The 17,494-nt window shown below is 40.5% G+C and overlaps 1 protein-coding gene across 2 annotated transcripts in view; it reads right to left on the reverse strand.

Moving 5' to 3' along the window:
- The window catches only part of abcc3 (ATP-binding cassette, sub-family C (CFTR/MRP), member 3), a 68,023-nt gene that overhangs the window by 29,387 nt on the left and 21,142 nt on the right, over positions 1–17,494 (reverse strand). For both annotated transcript variants that reach the window (XM_078280054.1, XM_078280056.1), the window contains exons 2-10: positions 16,882–17,058; positions 13,390–13,515; positions 11,879–12,016; positions 8,888–9,013; positions 8,483–8,544; positions 7,264–7,395; positions 1,964–2,212; positions 476–653; positions 102–263 (exon numbers count right to left, since the gene is read on the reverse strand). In XM_078280054.1, coding sequence (XP_078136180.1) covers positions 102–263; positions 476–653; positions 1,964–2,212; positions 7,264–7,395; positions 8,483–8,544; positions 8,888–9,013; positions 11,879–12,016; positions 13,390–13,515; positions 16,882–17,058 — 1,350 coding nt within the window. The remainder of the gene's footprint in view (positions 1–101; positions 264–475; positions 654–1,963; positions 2,213–7,263; positions 7,396–8,482; positions 8,545–8,887; positions 9,014–11,878; positions 12,017–13,389; positions 13,516–16,881; positions 17,059–17,494) is intronic.

Here is a 17,494-nt window from a genome sequence, read left to right on the forward strand (position 1 = left end):
AGTCCTGTGTTCATTAAATATGTGTACATGTAAACAGAATATGGAGGGAAATGTCTAGTCGTAACTATCTACAGTAACCCACGTATAATTTGTGCACGTACCTGCCAGAGAAAATATAGTGCCAGCATGATCTGAAGAGGAGCAGACCACAACATGTTGAGGAAGGTGGTGAGGTCCATGAACCTCTGTGCGTCCACCGACATCAAATTGACTACCTCTCCCACTGTAGATGAACGCTTGGCAGCGTTAGTTATCACCAACGCCTGCAGAACAATGATGGGGGGGGGGAGAGAAACAACTGTAGTAAACACTGTAATAAATGTATTTTCTGTGAAGCATAATGTAACATCTGTAGAATAAAATGTGTTATGTAATTTTGCTCACTTTATTGATAGAAGTGAGGTTTTTAAGGTCTCTTTGAAAGTGCATGGTAAAACCACAGTCAGAAAACTATCTTAGCTACGTATCTGCATACCTTCCTGTAGATAGCTCCTATGACAGCTGTGCGTACATTCATGCCGGTGACAAAACAGTACTGAAAGTGTTGGTGAAGGATGAGAGTCTGCAAGAAGGCTGTGAAGAACATGAGGAAGGCCAGCGAGTAACCCCACCAATCAGGAGCACTTTTCTGTTTTGTGAACAAGATCAGCATCCTATAAGAGTAAAGATAAAGAATATTATTTTAGAGGTGTAGTGTACAAGGCATTTCAGTAACAGTGAGGGTAATGTAAAATGATCTTATTTGGACAAAAATAAATTTAAAGTGCATTCAGTACTAAACCTTTTATATAAAGATTTTCATTTCTTCTACTGAATTACTTATCAACTACTAACATCTGGTAAACATGCCTCAGACAGTGTGCTGGTATGTGAGACTTTGGGTTGGGCTAAATGGTGGAAGGTTGGGCTTAGGGTTAGCAACACCAACCCATAAAAACCACATATGCTACAGAAACACAGATTAAAACCAAAATGGGCTGTCATGGCAGCAACTGCATCAAAAGGAACAAGACCGGAGAGGATGGAGGGCTGTTGTCGATGCACTATGTTCCTGAAGGAAATACCTCAGGCCTGCGTAAATAGGAGACATTTCTGCACTTAGACAGAACTGCTGACCCCTAAAACCTCTTTAAAAAATAAGCCAAGCATTCACTAGACCAGTGGTTTTCAAAGTGGAGTCCGGGACCCCCAGGGTTTCTAGAAGAGGTTCCAGGGGATACCCAGCAAAAATGGAAATAATTTATTTTTAGTATTATCCCATAGATGGAGAAACAAAGTGTCTCCCCTGTGCTTTCTGACCACGGTAGCAGTGGTCAGAAATCTGTAGCAGCAAAAGTTAACCCTCTCCTTGATTTCATGTTATTTATGAAGAAGAACAACCAGGAGCAATAGCATTCAGATAAAGTTGCCCTGTCAAGCCAGTTGAGCCAGCCATGCTAGTTAAGCCTCCATTGTTACATAATTAAAATGTAAATATTAGGCCATGTCAAGACGCGAGTATCTGCTTGGGTGCATTTAAAGGCAGCTTAAAGGTAAGTTAGGTCAGTGCTAGAAAATTGTGTTGCCTGTCATGGGGCCCAATAGATTTTTGATGGCAGAGCCTGATGCCAACTGCATGGCCTCGTGATAGGTCAAAACATCATTTTTTTACACTCTCAACTGATGTTAAATTTTACTGTGTATTGATAAAAAAAGAACATTAAGGGAATGTATTATTAACGTTTACTTAAAAAGCGTTTTCCATCAACTGGTTTTAATAAACTAGGCAACAGCGTAATTTGGTCAGAAGTTGCATGACAGACATTGCAAACCAGCATGCAAAAACATGGACACAACATCCATAAAGACACCCTTAAAATAGTATTTGGGAACATTGGAACAATGGTATCTTGTTGGTGTTCCAAACATGCAAATATGGTGTAGTAACGACAGCACGACAGTAAAATGTTATCTTCCTCTCTACCTGAGCAGCTGAGGGTTGACGAAGGTGATGACATCCTGCAGGAGCTTGTAGGCCGAGCCAATCAGAAAGTACGGGCCAAAGGCTCTGATGAGGGCACGTAGGAAAGACGGCTGGCGGGAGGCAGCTTTGGGATTGGACAGCAGCACCTCTACTTCCTCTGGGCTGCTTTCACCTCCTCCTCCTCCGATGTGGTTTGTGGTCGACGGCGGGGGCTTAGAGTACACAGCCTGGCTGGATGTATTCACTTCACTGGAGAAATCATAATTTAGGAGGTTGTTTAATAGGAAATAGACAGAGAGATGGAGAGATGGAGAGAATAACAGCTGTGTGAGGAACTCTTATCAGTGTTTAGAAAGTACAAATAAGTAATTAAGTAAAGTATATGTATACAGCATCTTTCTAGAATGATTGTCACAAAGGATTTCATGTGTCAATAAAAACAGCGCAAGTCCTACAAGTAACAGTATATCATACCAATAATAACAACAACAACACACAACAACAGCATAAAACATCAATGAAAGGCCTTCGGGAAGGCCTCATAGAAATATTGAAATCTACCCTGTATCTCACTGGCAGCCAGTGAAGTGAAATCAGAATTTCTGGAGATCCAAGTTGTATGGTTAGATTTGCACAAGGGGCTGTTCACACATTCAATCTCAAAAGCTGACAAAGTGATAGGCTTCTATTTATTGGGGTCATCCCAATTCGCTTAATCCATTTTTCTCTTACTGGCGTCTTTTCCTCGCATCTTAGTCCAACCCACTGAAGACGCGAGGAGAGATGCAAGAAACAGATGCAAGGAGAGAGGAATTGAGGAAACACATTTTTAGAGCAGTTAGAAGCAAGACAAGAAAGAAAGGATTTATTGTCATTGAACAATTGTATTTGTACAATGTTTGTCCTCGAAAGACAGTCAATAATTTGCACAAGGGTCATTCAAAGCTTGTTGGGAGTTAAGTGTGATTGTAGACCAGGGAAAGAAACTGTTCTTAAGTCTGGTGGTCTGCGCCTTATGTTTCTCCGTAGCTATGTACTTAGGAACGTGGAGACATGGACCCTACGCCGGACCCTACGCCGTAGCCTGACGTGCATCTCTCGAAAAATGTAACTACACGTGGCTTGGTAGCGTTGCATTTCCCCCTACTTATTTCCTGGTTTTCCTTCTCCAACATGAAATCAAGAAGAGGGTTAACTTTTCCTGCTACAGGTTTCCCACCATGGTCAGAAAGAACAGGGGGGACACTTAGTTTATCTCACTATGACTCTGGAGTCGGTACTCGCTCCGAAGCTAATCACTCGCTCTACCGCACACTCCCCACGCACACACACATGCCGGCCCTGCTATTCTCTTAAAGAGATTGACGCACACACCAACGTACAAGTATAAACTTCAGGCCACTTAGGTAGGCTACGGCAAAAGCTCTGCGTGGAGCCTCCGCAGAACCATAAATTTAAACACACTTTAGAATGTGTTTGACTCTGCAGAGGCAGCGGGAACTGGAGATGTCTACCTGGGAGGGAAAAGGGTAGCCGATCATTTTCTGTGCAAGGCAAGGCAGCTTTATTTGTATAGCACATTTCAGCAACAGGGCAATTCAAAGTGCTTTACATAAAACATTAAAGAGCAGTTAAAAACAATTAATTTTTTTTAAAACAGATAAAAGACGAGAATGAAATTTACAGCGCAGTATAAGAACAAGTTAACCGAGTCCAACTCGGGCCTCCCACAGGACTTAACCAGTTCCAAACTGGGCCTTACAAAGGACTTAACAAGTTAACCGAGTCCAACTCGGGCCTCACAGAGGACTTATACTTACTCTTTTTCTGTTGCAACACAGGTTCCAAACCTGGCCTCCCAGAGGACTTATAAATTAACAATTATTTAAAGAAAAGCAACATCAAAAAGAAAGGTCTTCAGCTTTAATTTGAAAGAACTGAGAGTTGCAGCAGACCTGCAGTTTTCTGGGAGTTTGTTCCAGATATGTAAGACATAAAAACTGAACGCTGCTTCCCCCTGTTCAGTTCAGACTCTGAGGACAGCAAGCAGGCCTGTCCCAGACGACCTGAGAGGTCTGGGTGGTTCATAGTGTAGTAGCAGATCAGAAATGTATTTTGGCTCTAAACCGTTTAGTGATTCATAAACCAGCAAAAGTATTTTGAAATCAATTCTTTGATGCACTGGAAGCCAGTGTAGAGACTTCAGAACTGGAGTGATGTGATCCACTCTTTGGTCTTAGTGAGGACTCGAGCAGCAGCGTTCTGAATTAGCTGCAGCTGTCTGATTGATTTTTAGGGAGACCTGTAAAGACACCGTTACAGTAGTCAAGGCTACTGAAGATAGTTCAGTGCAGGCAAGATGCAGTGTTAATGACTCGCTGAAGAGCTCTCCTGTCTGCGGCTGAGCAGCCGGCCTCCCACTCTGAGATGCCATAGCTAAGCAGTAGTTCACTGTCAAGAAGTGGCTTAATAATAAACTGACTTAAGTTGTGGATAAATTACACGAAGGCTGCAAATAACAACTGTTTCATTATTGATTAATGCAAACAATTGTTTTAGCTCCTAATTAAACCACATAAAACACATTTAATATGATAAGTCACTTTGGCAAATCTGGATTATTGCATTGGCAAGTAGTAATACAAAAAAATGTTGTAGGGTGTTCCTTGTCCTGTTTGTTCACAAGAATGTTCATTTGTTCAGAATGAGCTCAGGCAGTGAGACATAATGCAAGAAATGCTTTCAGTGAAAGGAATGTTTTGTAAACTACACAAAATCTATTCTAATACCAGTTTAAAGCACAGGAGTTGGATTCCAGCAGTGAATTAACTGGCAACTACAGTTCAACAGGACAACAGTGATGGAATTCAGTTTAACCCCAAACAGGTTTCCAGACGACAAGTGAAAAGGCCTAATTAAGCTTTTCCATATCATTTTACAAGTTGTTCTCAAGTATTGTGAAAGCACAACGAAACTCTCACTCTCAGGAAAACTGCGGCACAGAGAGAGGAAGCAGCCTGGTAGAGGTCAGAGTTCACCAGACTTTGTGTCGAGTGTGTTTGTGCATGACATTCGCTTTTCACCGGAGTAGCACAATGTAGAGCTGCAGTCCTGTTCTCTGTGACCAGGCAACTAAACTAATTTCTCCAGTATGTTATGAGCAAACTTAAACTGTGGAATGCAATGTTACAGAGTAGATATGAGAGAAGTAGTTAATTCTGCAGCAGATTATACAGAGCAGTGGGGGGTGGATTTAATCCCTCAAGGCCCTGACATTAAAAACAATAAAGACTCCACGAACATAGAGAACACATCAGAGCAACAATGCTACAAAAGAAAGCAAAGCAATGCATGCCATGTGTTCTCTGTGATGTCTGTTCTATCTACAGTATGTGCTGCAGTCTACAGTATGTTTGTGCATGTGTGTGTGTGTGTGTGTGTGTGTGTGTGTGTGTGTGTGTGTGTGTGTGTGTGTGAGTAGCTATCCTGCTGCTAGGGTTACAAAAACATGCTCAAGGTTTCACTTGTGCAAAAAGAGCTGAACATACTATACGTCTGTGCACGCACGCACACACACACACACACACACACACACACACACACAAAAGGGCCCTGCCTTAAAAGAAAACACCTTCTCCTCTCTCTGTATGACAAAGAAGTGGAAAGTGTGGTTAGCCATACATTCCACTTGACTTGAATTTTTTAAGTAAGTAAAAATATGTGTAAACATTTCTCTCTATGTATTGGAATTAGTTTACAGTTAGTTTGAAACCACAAATCTAAAGTTCCATTCAGTAGGTGTAAATGCAACAAAGTAACCTGGTTACTGTCCGCTTTCTGCATTAAAATGATGTCTAGATGTAATTTAAACAAACCTGGTTAACACAAATTGAATTCTGCTGGAGAAACCCAATTGTCTTGTCCATCTATAGGATAGGTCCAGGGATGTTCTATATTATATTTAGCAATTGATTCTACTGTACTAAGAAGTGTTCTGTGTGTTTCCAAAGCCTGATACATCTTATTTCCTGTGCCATAAAGCTCCATTGTTGTTCAAAAACCACTAACAATACATCAATAAGCCACACTTTTGACATGTTTTGTCATTACCACACACACACACACTGTAATTTTGTTTTTTACTCAATCCCACACACACCGTCCTGCTGCTGGAAATACTCACTAAAGAACAAAATGTATATTAATCTGCAGATGAAAGTAGTGCCCAACAAATGCACTAGTTCCTCCTGTTTGAGTAACTGCGAAAAACTACAGTGACCAGTTGTTTTAGGAACTTACTTTTTAATCAAATAATCTCATTAGGACCTGTTTTTAAAGATTTATATCTTCAGTAGGAACCAATAAGCTTGGGGGTGACAAATACTTTAGACAGGGAAACTATGGTGTGACAGGAATGTAGAGAAAGGAAGTGTCATTATTAATAGCTATATCCAAGATAATTAAATCCGAAGTTGGACTGAAACTAAAACTGAATAAGTAAAAATGTGTTTCTAAAGCAAAACAGCAGACTGTGTATAAATGCACAAACCTTTGCATAGTAAAGGAAAAGCGGTGTCCCTACTACAGAGTCTGATATCAGTACAAACGCTCCAACCAGGAAAGATTAGACCAAATAATAAGCTCTTGAAGCTCCCACATCATATGTCAATATTATGGAAAGCGCAAGTGTAATTATGGCATCTAGTGCCTGACTGATGGGGAAGATATTGATAAGCGTTGTGATTTACGCATTTACAGCGTCAGCTATTTTTTTACCAGCTTTCCTTCCTGTTTTAGGAAGCAGCGACTGTATTGCGTTTTGCCTGCAAAACCGTGTCTGTGTTCTTCATATTTATGTAGAATTATAATTTGCTCTTCTTATATACAATATGCGGCTCTGGTAGATGTTTGCGATTTGACGCGCTGTGCAAACACCGCCTCTTTTATGTGAAAGCGGGCGCCGCTGGATTGGGAAACCCTGGATTGGGAAACCCTGGGTTGATTGAACTAGTTGTTAACCACCGTCGGGACACAGCTTATGCGGGACCGCGGTTGTTAGGGTTAGTGAAGCCGGGTAACTGAAAGAAATCCAGGGCATGTTGATCTTGATTCGTAGTACAGGCCTCTGATGTCTTTGTGAGTAAACATAGTGACTGTTTTCATACACTGTGACACCAACTAAAGCTTTTATATAAGTAACACAGACGTACTGGAAAACGTTTAGCTTGTACTGTATATTTCAGATTTAAAAATACATCCCCCATTCATCTATTCCTCTCCCTCTACTTTTGCAAACTTACCTCTTGGCTTTGGTCAGCTCTTTCTCCCACTCTTTGAGGAGTTTGGGCACCGTAATCTTAGAGCTGTCACGCTCTTTCAGAGACCAAAGGTCTTTGGTCTCCAGAGGCATTTTGTAGCCTTTAATAGCCATACTGAGAGAGAGAGAGAGAGAGAGAGAGAGAGAGAGAGAGAGAGAGAGAGAGGGAGAGAGAGAGAAACAGAGAGAAACAGCAGTTTAATTTATATATGAATGAATGAATGATATTTTATTTACATGTCATGCCACTAAGTGGCCCATCCCACACGGAATTACATGACACCAAAACAAAAGTCTTTTTGTCCACAGCTTCCTGTCCAATGTCAACACACAACATTCTCTACTTTGCACAAAATGAAGAATAAAGAAAACCTATTACAGCAGCCACAACACAATAGTGAAACCCATACATTGTCCAGCTAAACATTTCATACATAAAACAAAACTACAGCTACAGAAAAATAAATAAATAAGTAAAGCTGTAAAACAAAGGAGACATTGCAGTGTTGTTAGCCTCCACCTGTCTCAGTGCTTTTGTTCAAAATTAACATTATGCTGTATTGAGAAGACTTGAAACTAGCGATTTGAGACCGTAAATTCAGCTTCTTCTTAGAACCATTGGAGTCGCCTCCTGCTGGAAATCAGATAGAATGCAGGTTTAAGGCACTTCCGCATTGGCTTTACTTTTCAGATCCGGAAGCTCCGCCATTATTTTTTACAGTCTATGTGTGAGACAGGAGCTATCACTCATCTTAAAAATGGTCTCCCTTGTTTACAGTAATTTAGCTACGGTAACAACAACACCAACATTATTATAAATCAACCAACTAGGTTCGGCCGTAAATAAAGACACCGACTGAAACATCATACTTATTTAGCTTAACAAGGCTGCATCCTAGCCAGCTAATTAGTTAGGCTAGGTTGTGAGCTTGTACTATGACTCAGCATCAAAGTGACATCGTTTTTTAGCAACAGTTAGCTGGATAATTCAAAGCTAGCTCGGCAGCATTTTGATTCTAAAGATGTTTCTTAGAGAAAGACATACAGACTGAGCTAGCTCACACTGCTAACACTGGCTCTTCACTTTGAGGAATTTACTTTGTATTTACTAATTACTAAAGCAAATCACTATATATACAGTACTCAACAAAGTGTGGGTCTATGGATGACGTAGTGGGTGACAGAGAGCAGTGTGAACCCACCTTGTGAACCACCAGAACGTAATGGTGGAGAGAAAACCTGCTGTGGTTTCAGGGCAGGGATTCTGAGAACAAAATGGTAAATATGCAGACAAATAGACCAGAGAGGTTAAACAAGGATAAGGAGGACAGATGATGATAAGGATACTTCTGGAGTGTGTGTGTGTGTGTGTGTGTGTGTGTGTGTGTGTGTGTGTGTGTGTGTGTGTGTGTGTGTGTGTGTTTTGCGTGTGTGCGTGCGTGTGTCCTGCATTTACAAGCACAGAGCAGCTCGAAAGCACACACTCAGACATTCTACCACTCAGGAAACTGAATATACAATGTCAGCAGGAACATAAGATACAACAAACGGACACAGACATGCTTCATGGGTTCTGAGTGGACACTGTAGCAGGATGCCTAACTCACAGGGTCTGTGACAACATTGGAGAAGAGAGGAGGCTTTTCATTGAAGCAGCAGAGGATCAGCTCACAGGCCACCAGGCCGAAGTAGAAGTAGAACGTGGCAAATCGCAGCTTGTCGGTCACTTCGCTCTGAAATGTGAAAAGACACACACACACACACACACACACACACACAAACACACACACAAAGAGATGAGTTCAGACATACAGTTATAAGCATTGCTTGTCAAGCAGTGTGTTTACAGTACATGCAGGCAAATTAGGCATGGGTATCATTTATCTGTTTTTCAGAGTTGACAGCCATGCAAGCAGCTGGGAGCCTGTACTGGAGCATAGCAGTGCTTTGAGTAAATGCTAATGTCGGTATGCTTACATGCTCACAATAACAACACTAACATGCAGGTTAGGGCTGGGCAATATGACGATATTTATCGTCAAAACGATATAATGTCTATTGTACAGTACATATTGTTCCGTCGTTTCTATCGCAATGTCAAAGAAACAGCAGCCGAACTGTGTTACAGCGATATTTACGTCATTGGAGGACCCTCTCCTTTCTGATCCTTGCACGTTATGTTCGTTTTGCACTAAATGTCACGGCCACTGCCGTGCCTCAGTATTAATCCCTGTGTGTGTGTTTGTGTGTGTCGTTCCTTTCCTGACACTCATTTTCCTGGCTCCTAGATTCCTGTTCACCTTCGCTCATCACCTCTCCCAGTCTGCTCACTTGCCTCCCATCACTTCATCATCCTTGCCTTATTTTAACCCTCGCTCTTCACAAATTTAGTGCTATGTCGTTGATTCTGCTACAGTCGTGGTCACATGTTCTTATGCATTCAAGATTATTCGTAAATTTGCTTTGATTTACCTTTAACCTGTTTCTCTGTGCCACACGATCTCTGCCTGCCCGCCTGCCTGCTCATCTGCTGCTTTGCCACGCTCACAACCAGAAACCAGAAATTACTCTGCCTCATTTGCCAGTCACCAGCTCCCACCAGCCAGATTCCCCTCCTTACTTCCATCCTCATTCTCTGCTAATGGACAATAAACCTTCCTTATAATTCATCATCTGGAGTCTGCGTCCTACATAAGGGTTCCCCCGTTTTTCAAGTATTTAATTCACACTTTATTAAATGAATTACCAGAAATTGTTGGTGGAATGAGGTTACTGTGCAAACACTGTGTAAACTAGATTACCTTATTCTGTGCATTCACAATAATCGAGCCGTTGTCGAGATGTTGCATGCATGCAAATGTACTAAAAGTTTAACTTCCTCCATTCATTAGATTTCTCACACACAACAATACTCCCAACACACACAACTTTTCTTCACAAACATCTAAATCAGCTGAACACGATTATCAAAAGAGCCGTCACCTTCAACAGCACAAAATCAATTTACTTGTTCTGAATCATATTAGTCCATGGGCTTATTTTCTGGATCAACATGATTATAGCAGCACAGGTCAGCAGTAGTCTGGGCTGACCTCAACACATTGCTTGGTTATCCGCCTGCCGTCCTCACACTAACCGACTGACTGCTTGAGGCACTGCCTTCACGTCTGTCTGCCTGCTGCCTGCATGACTGTCTGGGGTTGATCTTACTTTTAACACTAAAGCAGCTACAAAAAGTATTCAGTGAGATTTTTAAATATGAATGTTCTGTTATTTTGATGGTATTTTTTTAAGCTGGAAGTATTTTTGACATAAACAAAGAAAGCTAAAAGTGTTTAGGAAACTACCAAATATTATATAAAACAAGAGCTGACTAGCTGGAATGTAAGTTGCACGTTGGTCTCATTTGTGACAGCAAATTATATTTGGGCTAGCGAAAGAAATAACTACAACACCACAGAATAAGTAAATAACATGTTTTAAAGCTCTGCAGGAGCATTTCAATGAGCATTAGAGGTAGCGTTACATGGACATAGGAAAATTAAGACCTGTTTAAAATTATTTAAGACCTAAAACACAATACTTTTCAGCAGATTTAAAATTTTGATTTTGAAATTTTAGACCCCACGGAAACCCTGTAAATGTTAAGTATAATATACACTCTTCTTTTATCCCTGCTTTGACCAACTCCTAAGTAAATGTCTGTGCCCAGTTGCATAAACTACCTCAACCCTTTGGTTGTGTGGCTGTAAAACCAAAACAAGGAGCTGAAAGATGCTACAATGCTTTGTAAAGCTGAGGGGAACAGCAGAGTCAAGTTAAAAAAATATGTGGGTTCATCACTATAAGTGATTCCTTTTAGATACAAATAGTCAGGTGATCCATTGTTAACATGAAAATACTGATCACAGCAGCTGAAAGTTAACCTTTCCTTGCTTGAAAACAACACTCTTCAGCCTTTGTAGTAGAAATGGTTAATAGGTCACTAATTAAAAGTCTTAGATTAGAGCTCTACAGTTCTGGTAGACTGAATTTTCAACACCTAGCCAACTAATCACTTGAGTCAGTGGTATTCATCAACTTTATCACTGTATCACTTTATCAATGCTTCTGATACATATTTTACATTTTCTTCCTTGTTTACACGTCTTGTCTTGTCGCCTTAGGGTTTCTTTGCCGTGTGCTGAAACTCGGTTGGTGAGCTGTGGTGCACTAGAGGTGAGATAAGTATGCTAGAACAACAGGCCTACTATTCCCTCTCCGCTTAGTGGTGCCCTGGGCCGACCCCTTCAAAACATCCACTCACTGTAAGTTCCAAATCAACTCCTGAGGCAACAAGAGGGGGGAGACAGAGCTGACTGATGAAGTAGTCTTAAATGCAAAAGGACACTGAGGAGGATAAGAGGCAGAGGAGGAAAGAAAATTGGAAAGAAGAACAAGAGAAAAGATGACGTGTAGTAGTACACGTAGGTTAGGAGACAAGAGAATTGGGGATAAAAATCCGAGGGATATGGTGAGGGGGGAAGATAAAAGGGCCTCAGGCAGAGAAGATGATGACAGACATGTAAAAGGCATTTGAGGGCTACGCCTATTCTCACCTGGCTGGAGGCCTGTAGGATCTTGGAGCGGAAAGGCACGATGGCACACAGCACAGACAGGAACCAGAAGATGAAGAGGACGCCTGAGGACTGAACCCCGTGTAACCTCTCATACTGGATCAGAAACGTGGCCAACAGCTGAGAGAGGAGGGAGTGGGATATTACACAGAGAGAGGAAAAGGGAACGAGTGGGCAAATAGGGAGAGACTAAGTTAGATTAGCCAGGACAGAATCACTGAGGGCATGTAAGGTAAACCACAGTCTGACTGGGTCAGTCTTTCATGCTGACTCCGCCATCATCATTAGACGGGCTAAAACAGGAGTGTTCTGGCTTTTCTTTAACCCGACTGAATGCTTTCAGCCTTGCTACTGCAATGCTTCTAGTAGAAAGGTTGACCAAAAAACACTGGCATGTCTCTGAGAGGAAATGATGTGACAGTCTATTGATAAGATAAACAGTGTGTCACAAATCCATACTACGTACTGATTCTAAGCCGGTATTTAGTACTATATGCAGTGTGTTCACATCGGAAAAGTGACAGAGATGAGTATACTCAGACTGCATAATAAATGTGGCCGATTTGTGGATTTTGTATGCTTATGCATTTGGAATTTACAAAGGAAATGGAGGAGATGCTCAGAGAATGAATGCATGTGACTGGGCTTCTTACCAGCTGAACAACTTGTATTTGCTTTGAACTCCTGGAAAAGCCAAGAAACCTTTCTGGTTTTGAATAAAATACAGCTGTTACTAAACAACACTGCAGAGGCAAACACATTTTTTTAAATACTGTAACAGTGCAGCATGGGTGAGATTGTACATTTTAAAATAGAAGTCTGCCTGCTATCCAGTGAAAATACACTGTGAGCTTTAGTTGGATAGCTATAGTGAACCATTCATGACTAGCTATATAGACCAGAAAAATTAACCAAAAATAACCAATAGATAATAATAATTTATGACAAAATAATCATTAGATGCAGCCCTGGCTTAGCTCGACAGCTACTCTGCAGTTGTAGTGGCTTGAATACATATTCCATTTCAATTTATATGCAAGTAGTCTTCATAATATATCATTTTGGTTTTTACATTTATTTAACTATATTCAGAGTTTCTAGACAGCAGTGAAACTTAATCAACGCACACCTGAATAAAAGTGTCTGAATAACTTTTACAGTTCAGGTTTGGTGAGGCTATCAGCTATCATGCTGTGTCCTCAGATACCGTCTTTTTACTGTGTGCTCCATATTTGACTACATTTGTATATGTAAAAACATTTTTGTATACTTGTTTGGTTGTAGCAATGTAGCTTCCAAGCCACAACTTGTGTTCAACATGTTTACCCTAAACAAGGTGTTTGAACAAAAGACAGTTGACTGAAGTCAGAAAGAGCTATTGAGTGCATTAGATTATAAAAACAGAACCACACATCCTCTTACAAAACCTCAAAGAGGCTTCTTTTCACGAGATCAAATCTTATGCAACTGTTTCTGGCTAGACATATCCTCACCATTGTCATGCCGAGAACCAGCGGGGTGATTAAGTAGATGGGTGGCTGGCTGTGCCCCTGCCGTAGCTCGTGGAATGTGTAGAAGAGATCTGTCCAACACACAATCGATAACAACAAGCCAAGCGCCTGAGAGCAGACAGAGAGAGAAAGGAGAAAAGTAAAAAAAAAAAAAAAAGACAAAAAAAGAGAGAGACATTAAATACCATAATAACAGATTTGACAGTAAGCTGTAGCTTTAACCTTACTGTGTGGTCATTTTTCATTTGTCTGGTCTAATAGATATCTTTTATACATGCTTTGCTATGTTGAGGCCACAATAAAAATTCATGGTGGTTTAACAATAAATGAGATTATCCTCCACAACGAAACTTGAATATGAGCCAAAGAAAACAATCAGAGTAAGCCACTAACATGTTCACAATACAGACAATCAAGTATGTTAATTAGCAGCAGCAGAGATCCAACAGAAACGTCAAGTCAAGATGTAACAAATAATGGCGCAAAACGTAAACCTGCTTTGTTGCAACAATAAACACAACCCTGACATGTTATCACCTTAGACAGTTGTCTAAAAATGTCTTCACAAATGTGTTAGCAAACAGCGACCTATTTACACATTCAGCAGACTTGGAAAGAGACGTTAAATACTATAATAACAGAGGGATGTAAGGAAGATGTTTAACTGGCTAGTAACTAGGGCTGGGTTTAAAAAAATCTATTTTCCAATTCAAATCGATTTTCATTTGAATGATCAGATTCGATAAAAAAAATCCAAATCAGATCTCTGTCTGTATCATATGAAACTAAGATCTAAGGAATCCATTGGTACCAACTATGCCATGCTAGCTTGATGGAAAGGGGGTTAAATAACGCTCCAAAGTTAGGCTACATTTTGGCGAGGGAAAAACTGGCATGGCCTTTTTAAAAGGGGTCCCTCTGTCACCTCAAGATATCTGAATGAAATGTCACTCCATTCTCACTAACTGAGTGACAGTAGAGTCTGTAGAGCTGCACTGTGTTGACTGCTGTGGTGTCTTCATGTTAAATAAAAAGTACATTATTGCAACTGCTTTGGGGTTCGTTCTTAACGACAAAATTCATACTTCCAAAGTGGATAAATTATGCTTTTCCATATTTTCTGTCATATCTACAATGTTATAATGTTGGATGGCCATTCAAATAATGAGGTAAACGTATCTTAGAGAAATCCCCATGAGCTAAAACGTTTAGATTTCCAACTGTTCTGAACGCTCCGGTTTCAACAGTTTGTTCTACTCTCGGCTAAGTCTTACGCAACTCTAAGCCGGCCTTCTATAATTGGTCATCATTATCACCAGGTAGGCAGGACTGGAGTGCTTTTTTTTGTGCTCATATTATGCTCATTTTCAGGTTCATAGTTGTATTTAGAGGTTATATCAGAATAGGTTTACATGGTTTAATTTTCAAAAAACATCATATTTTTGTTGTACTGCACATTGCTGCAGCTCCTCTTTTCACCCTGTGTGTTGAGCTCTCTGTTTTAGCTACAGAGTGAGGCATCTCACTTCTATTCCATCTTTGTTGGGAGTCACATATGCGCAGGCCTAGGTCAGCACTACAAGCTAGTCAGAAGCAGAGTATGAGGGCGTGCCACGCTAGCAGCTAGGTGAGCATTATAACGTGTGTTACAAAGTGACGCACGTCCGTCACGGAAGCTACAATAGAGCTGTTTGGAGGAGTTTGTGAACAGTGTTTTCTGTTGGAGATGGTAAGTCCCTTTGCGGTGGACTTTTTCACTTAAACCTATTACATGCACAAAAAAGATATATACCACAATAAAGGAAAGGGAAAAAGCCAAAACGCATAATATGAGCACTTTAAGCCACTGAGGTGTTAACATTGTTGCATTTAACAACTATCTACATGCTAACGGCAGTAAAATATGTCATCTTGGCTGCTAGTGTTGTCAAATTCTCCCCAATTCTGAGTCACATTACTCATGAAACATGTTCTATTTATGTAGTATTTGGTTTTCAGAGTTTCTAGACAGCAGTGAAACTTAATCAACGCACACCTGAATAAAAGTGTCTGAATAACTTTTACAGTTCTGGTTTGGTGAGGCTATCAGCTATCATACTGTGTCCTCAGATGCCATCTTTTTACTGTGTGCTCCGTATTTGACTACATTTGTATATGTAAAAACAATTGTGTATACTTGTTTGGTTGTACCAATGTAGCTTCCAAGCCACAACTTGTTCAAATGTTGAAATGTTCAACATGTTAACCCTAAACAAGGTGTTTGAACAAAAGACAGTTGACTGAAGTCAGAAAGAGCTATTGAGTGGTTTAAAGAGACAGGCGCTGGTACAGAGCATCTCATACAGAGGGTGAATACAGGTGCAGCAGCCATGGGCAGTACGAGAAAAATAAAGTCTTCTTTTTTTAACATTAAAGCATATAAACATGTTCTAGTACAGACGCAAAATGCAGGTTTTATCCTGAAAATGCTATATAATAGTTGCCCTTTAATAATGCACCAGGTTAGAGGGTTCCTTTACAATTGTAAAATTTCATCTCTCACTTAACATCCAAGATAAATTGGTTTTGCAACTGAAATATCCCCCAATCGAATTGTTTTTTAATCGAATCAAGACCTTGTGAATTGAAATCAAGTCGATTCAGGAAATCAGTGACAATACCCAGCCCTACTAGTAACCAAAGGGTTAAGGTTAGGCGCCAGAGGAAATTGAGAAGAAAGACTCCCACTTGTTTTTAACAATAAGGGTAGCAATAATTAAACAAATAACAAGAAACTGGTTGAAAAAATAGGTAACTAAGTATGAATGGAAATATTTCCAAAACCTCCCTAAAAGACTCTTTGTATTACCAGAATTGTATCCATTTGGTCTAACAAAATTTGGAAAGTCTAGAAGAGCAGTATGATTGCATTATTTGATCCCATTTATACTGTACGTGCGGTGGGCCAACAGTAAGCAAGCCAACTGGGCCAGCTAGCTAGTTAGCCCCGCTTATGTGCTTCCACTTTGCAAGTAAAAAAAAAAACAACATGATGTCTTAAATCGCTAACGATATATAACCAACACTATGTAGGCTTGTTGAAAAAGGAGCAGCAACATTCGCAGACTACAGGGCTATGACATGCTCCAGTCAGTAGTGCACCATGGAGATTAAGGTTTATGGTGTGTCTGCTAGCAAGTCAGCTGCCCACCCAGAGGTTCTGAAGCAAGCTGTTCCCATAAACTGACAACAAAAATTGTTTTATCCTCTTTTTATAAATCATGCATAGCTGCAGGCAGCATCATTATAATTTTAAGTGAGGAGAATTCCAAGTTCAGTTTAACTGAACCAAATATAACTGGTTTGGTGGCAGCCAATGAAGTACTGAACAACCAGCTGTACTCATAACACAGTGAACAATATCAAATGTATCAGTCTAACCTTGCTTTTGGAGTACAATGTGATAAAATATACAACAATGAAGTCCAATCTCACCGTTTTTATTCTGTTCATAATGGACATCATGATGTAGTCTCTGTTGCTCCTCTTGAGATAGAAGATGTAGATGGGGCAGACAACCCAAAGGTAGATGCACGGCAGCCATGACAGGACAGAAAGCTGAAAACACTCTGGGAGGTCGGGCCGATCTGTGTGGAAGGTCTGATTGGCTACCTGCAGAGACACATAACATGGTGAAGAGCTCTTTAGTTACAGTCCTGCATTTCTTATCAACCAATCCCAAACTGTGCTATCTAAACTTTCCCACTGACCAGCAGAAATCAAGACTCAGGCACACACTTTAAATCGGGCACACCTCCAACACCACCCCACACAAACACACCACCACAGCTTCATCAGACCAGATGTTTTCCTTGAAGTGAAAACTGTAAACACTTTGACAATATTTACCCATCTCTATGGTCATGATGTGAAATCTAGTTCTTCACATTTATATATTATAAGATTACTAGCAAAGGTCAGAGCCACAGCAGCCTCACGACATTCCTCTAACCTTAGATCATTCATTATCCAGGAATGTAAGTGTGCTTTTTTTAAACTAAAATCAGATTCAAAGGCTGAAGGAAATACCGTACATGAGCTTTTAGTG

Source organism: Sander vitreus, chromosome 21 (assembly GCF_031162955.1).
Source record: "Sander vitreus isolate 19-12246 chromosome 21, sanVit1, whole genome shotgun sequence".
Classification (NCBI taxonomy): domain Eukaryota; kingdom Metazoa; phylum Chordata; class Actinopteri; order Perciformes; family Percidae; genus Sander; species Sander vitreus.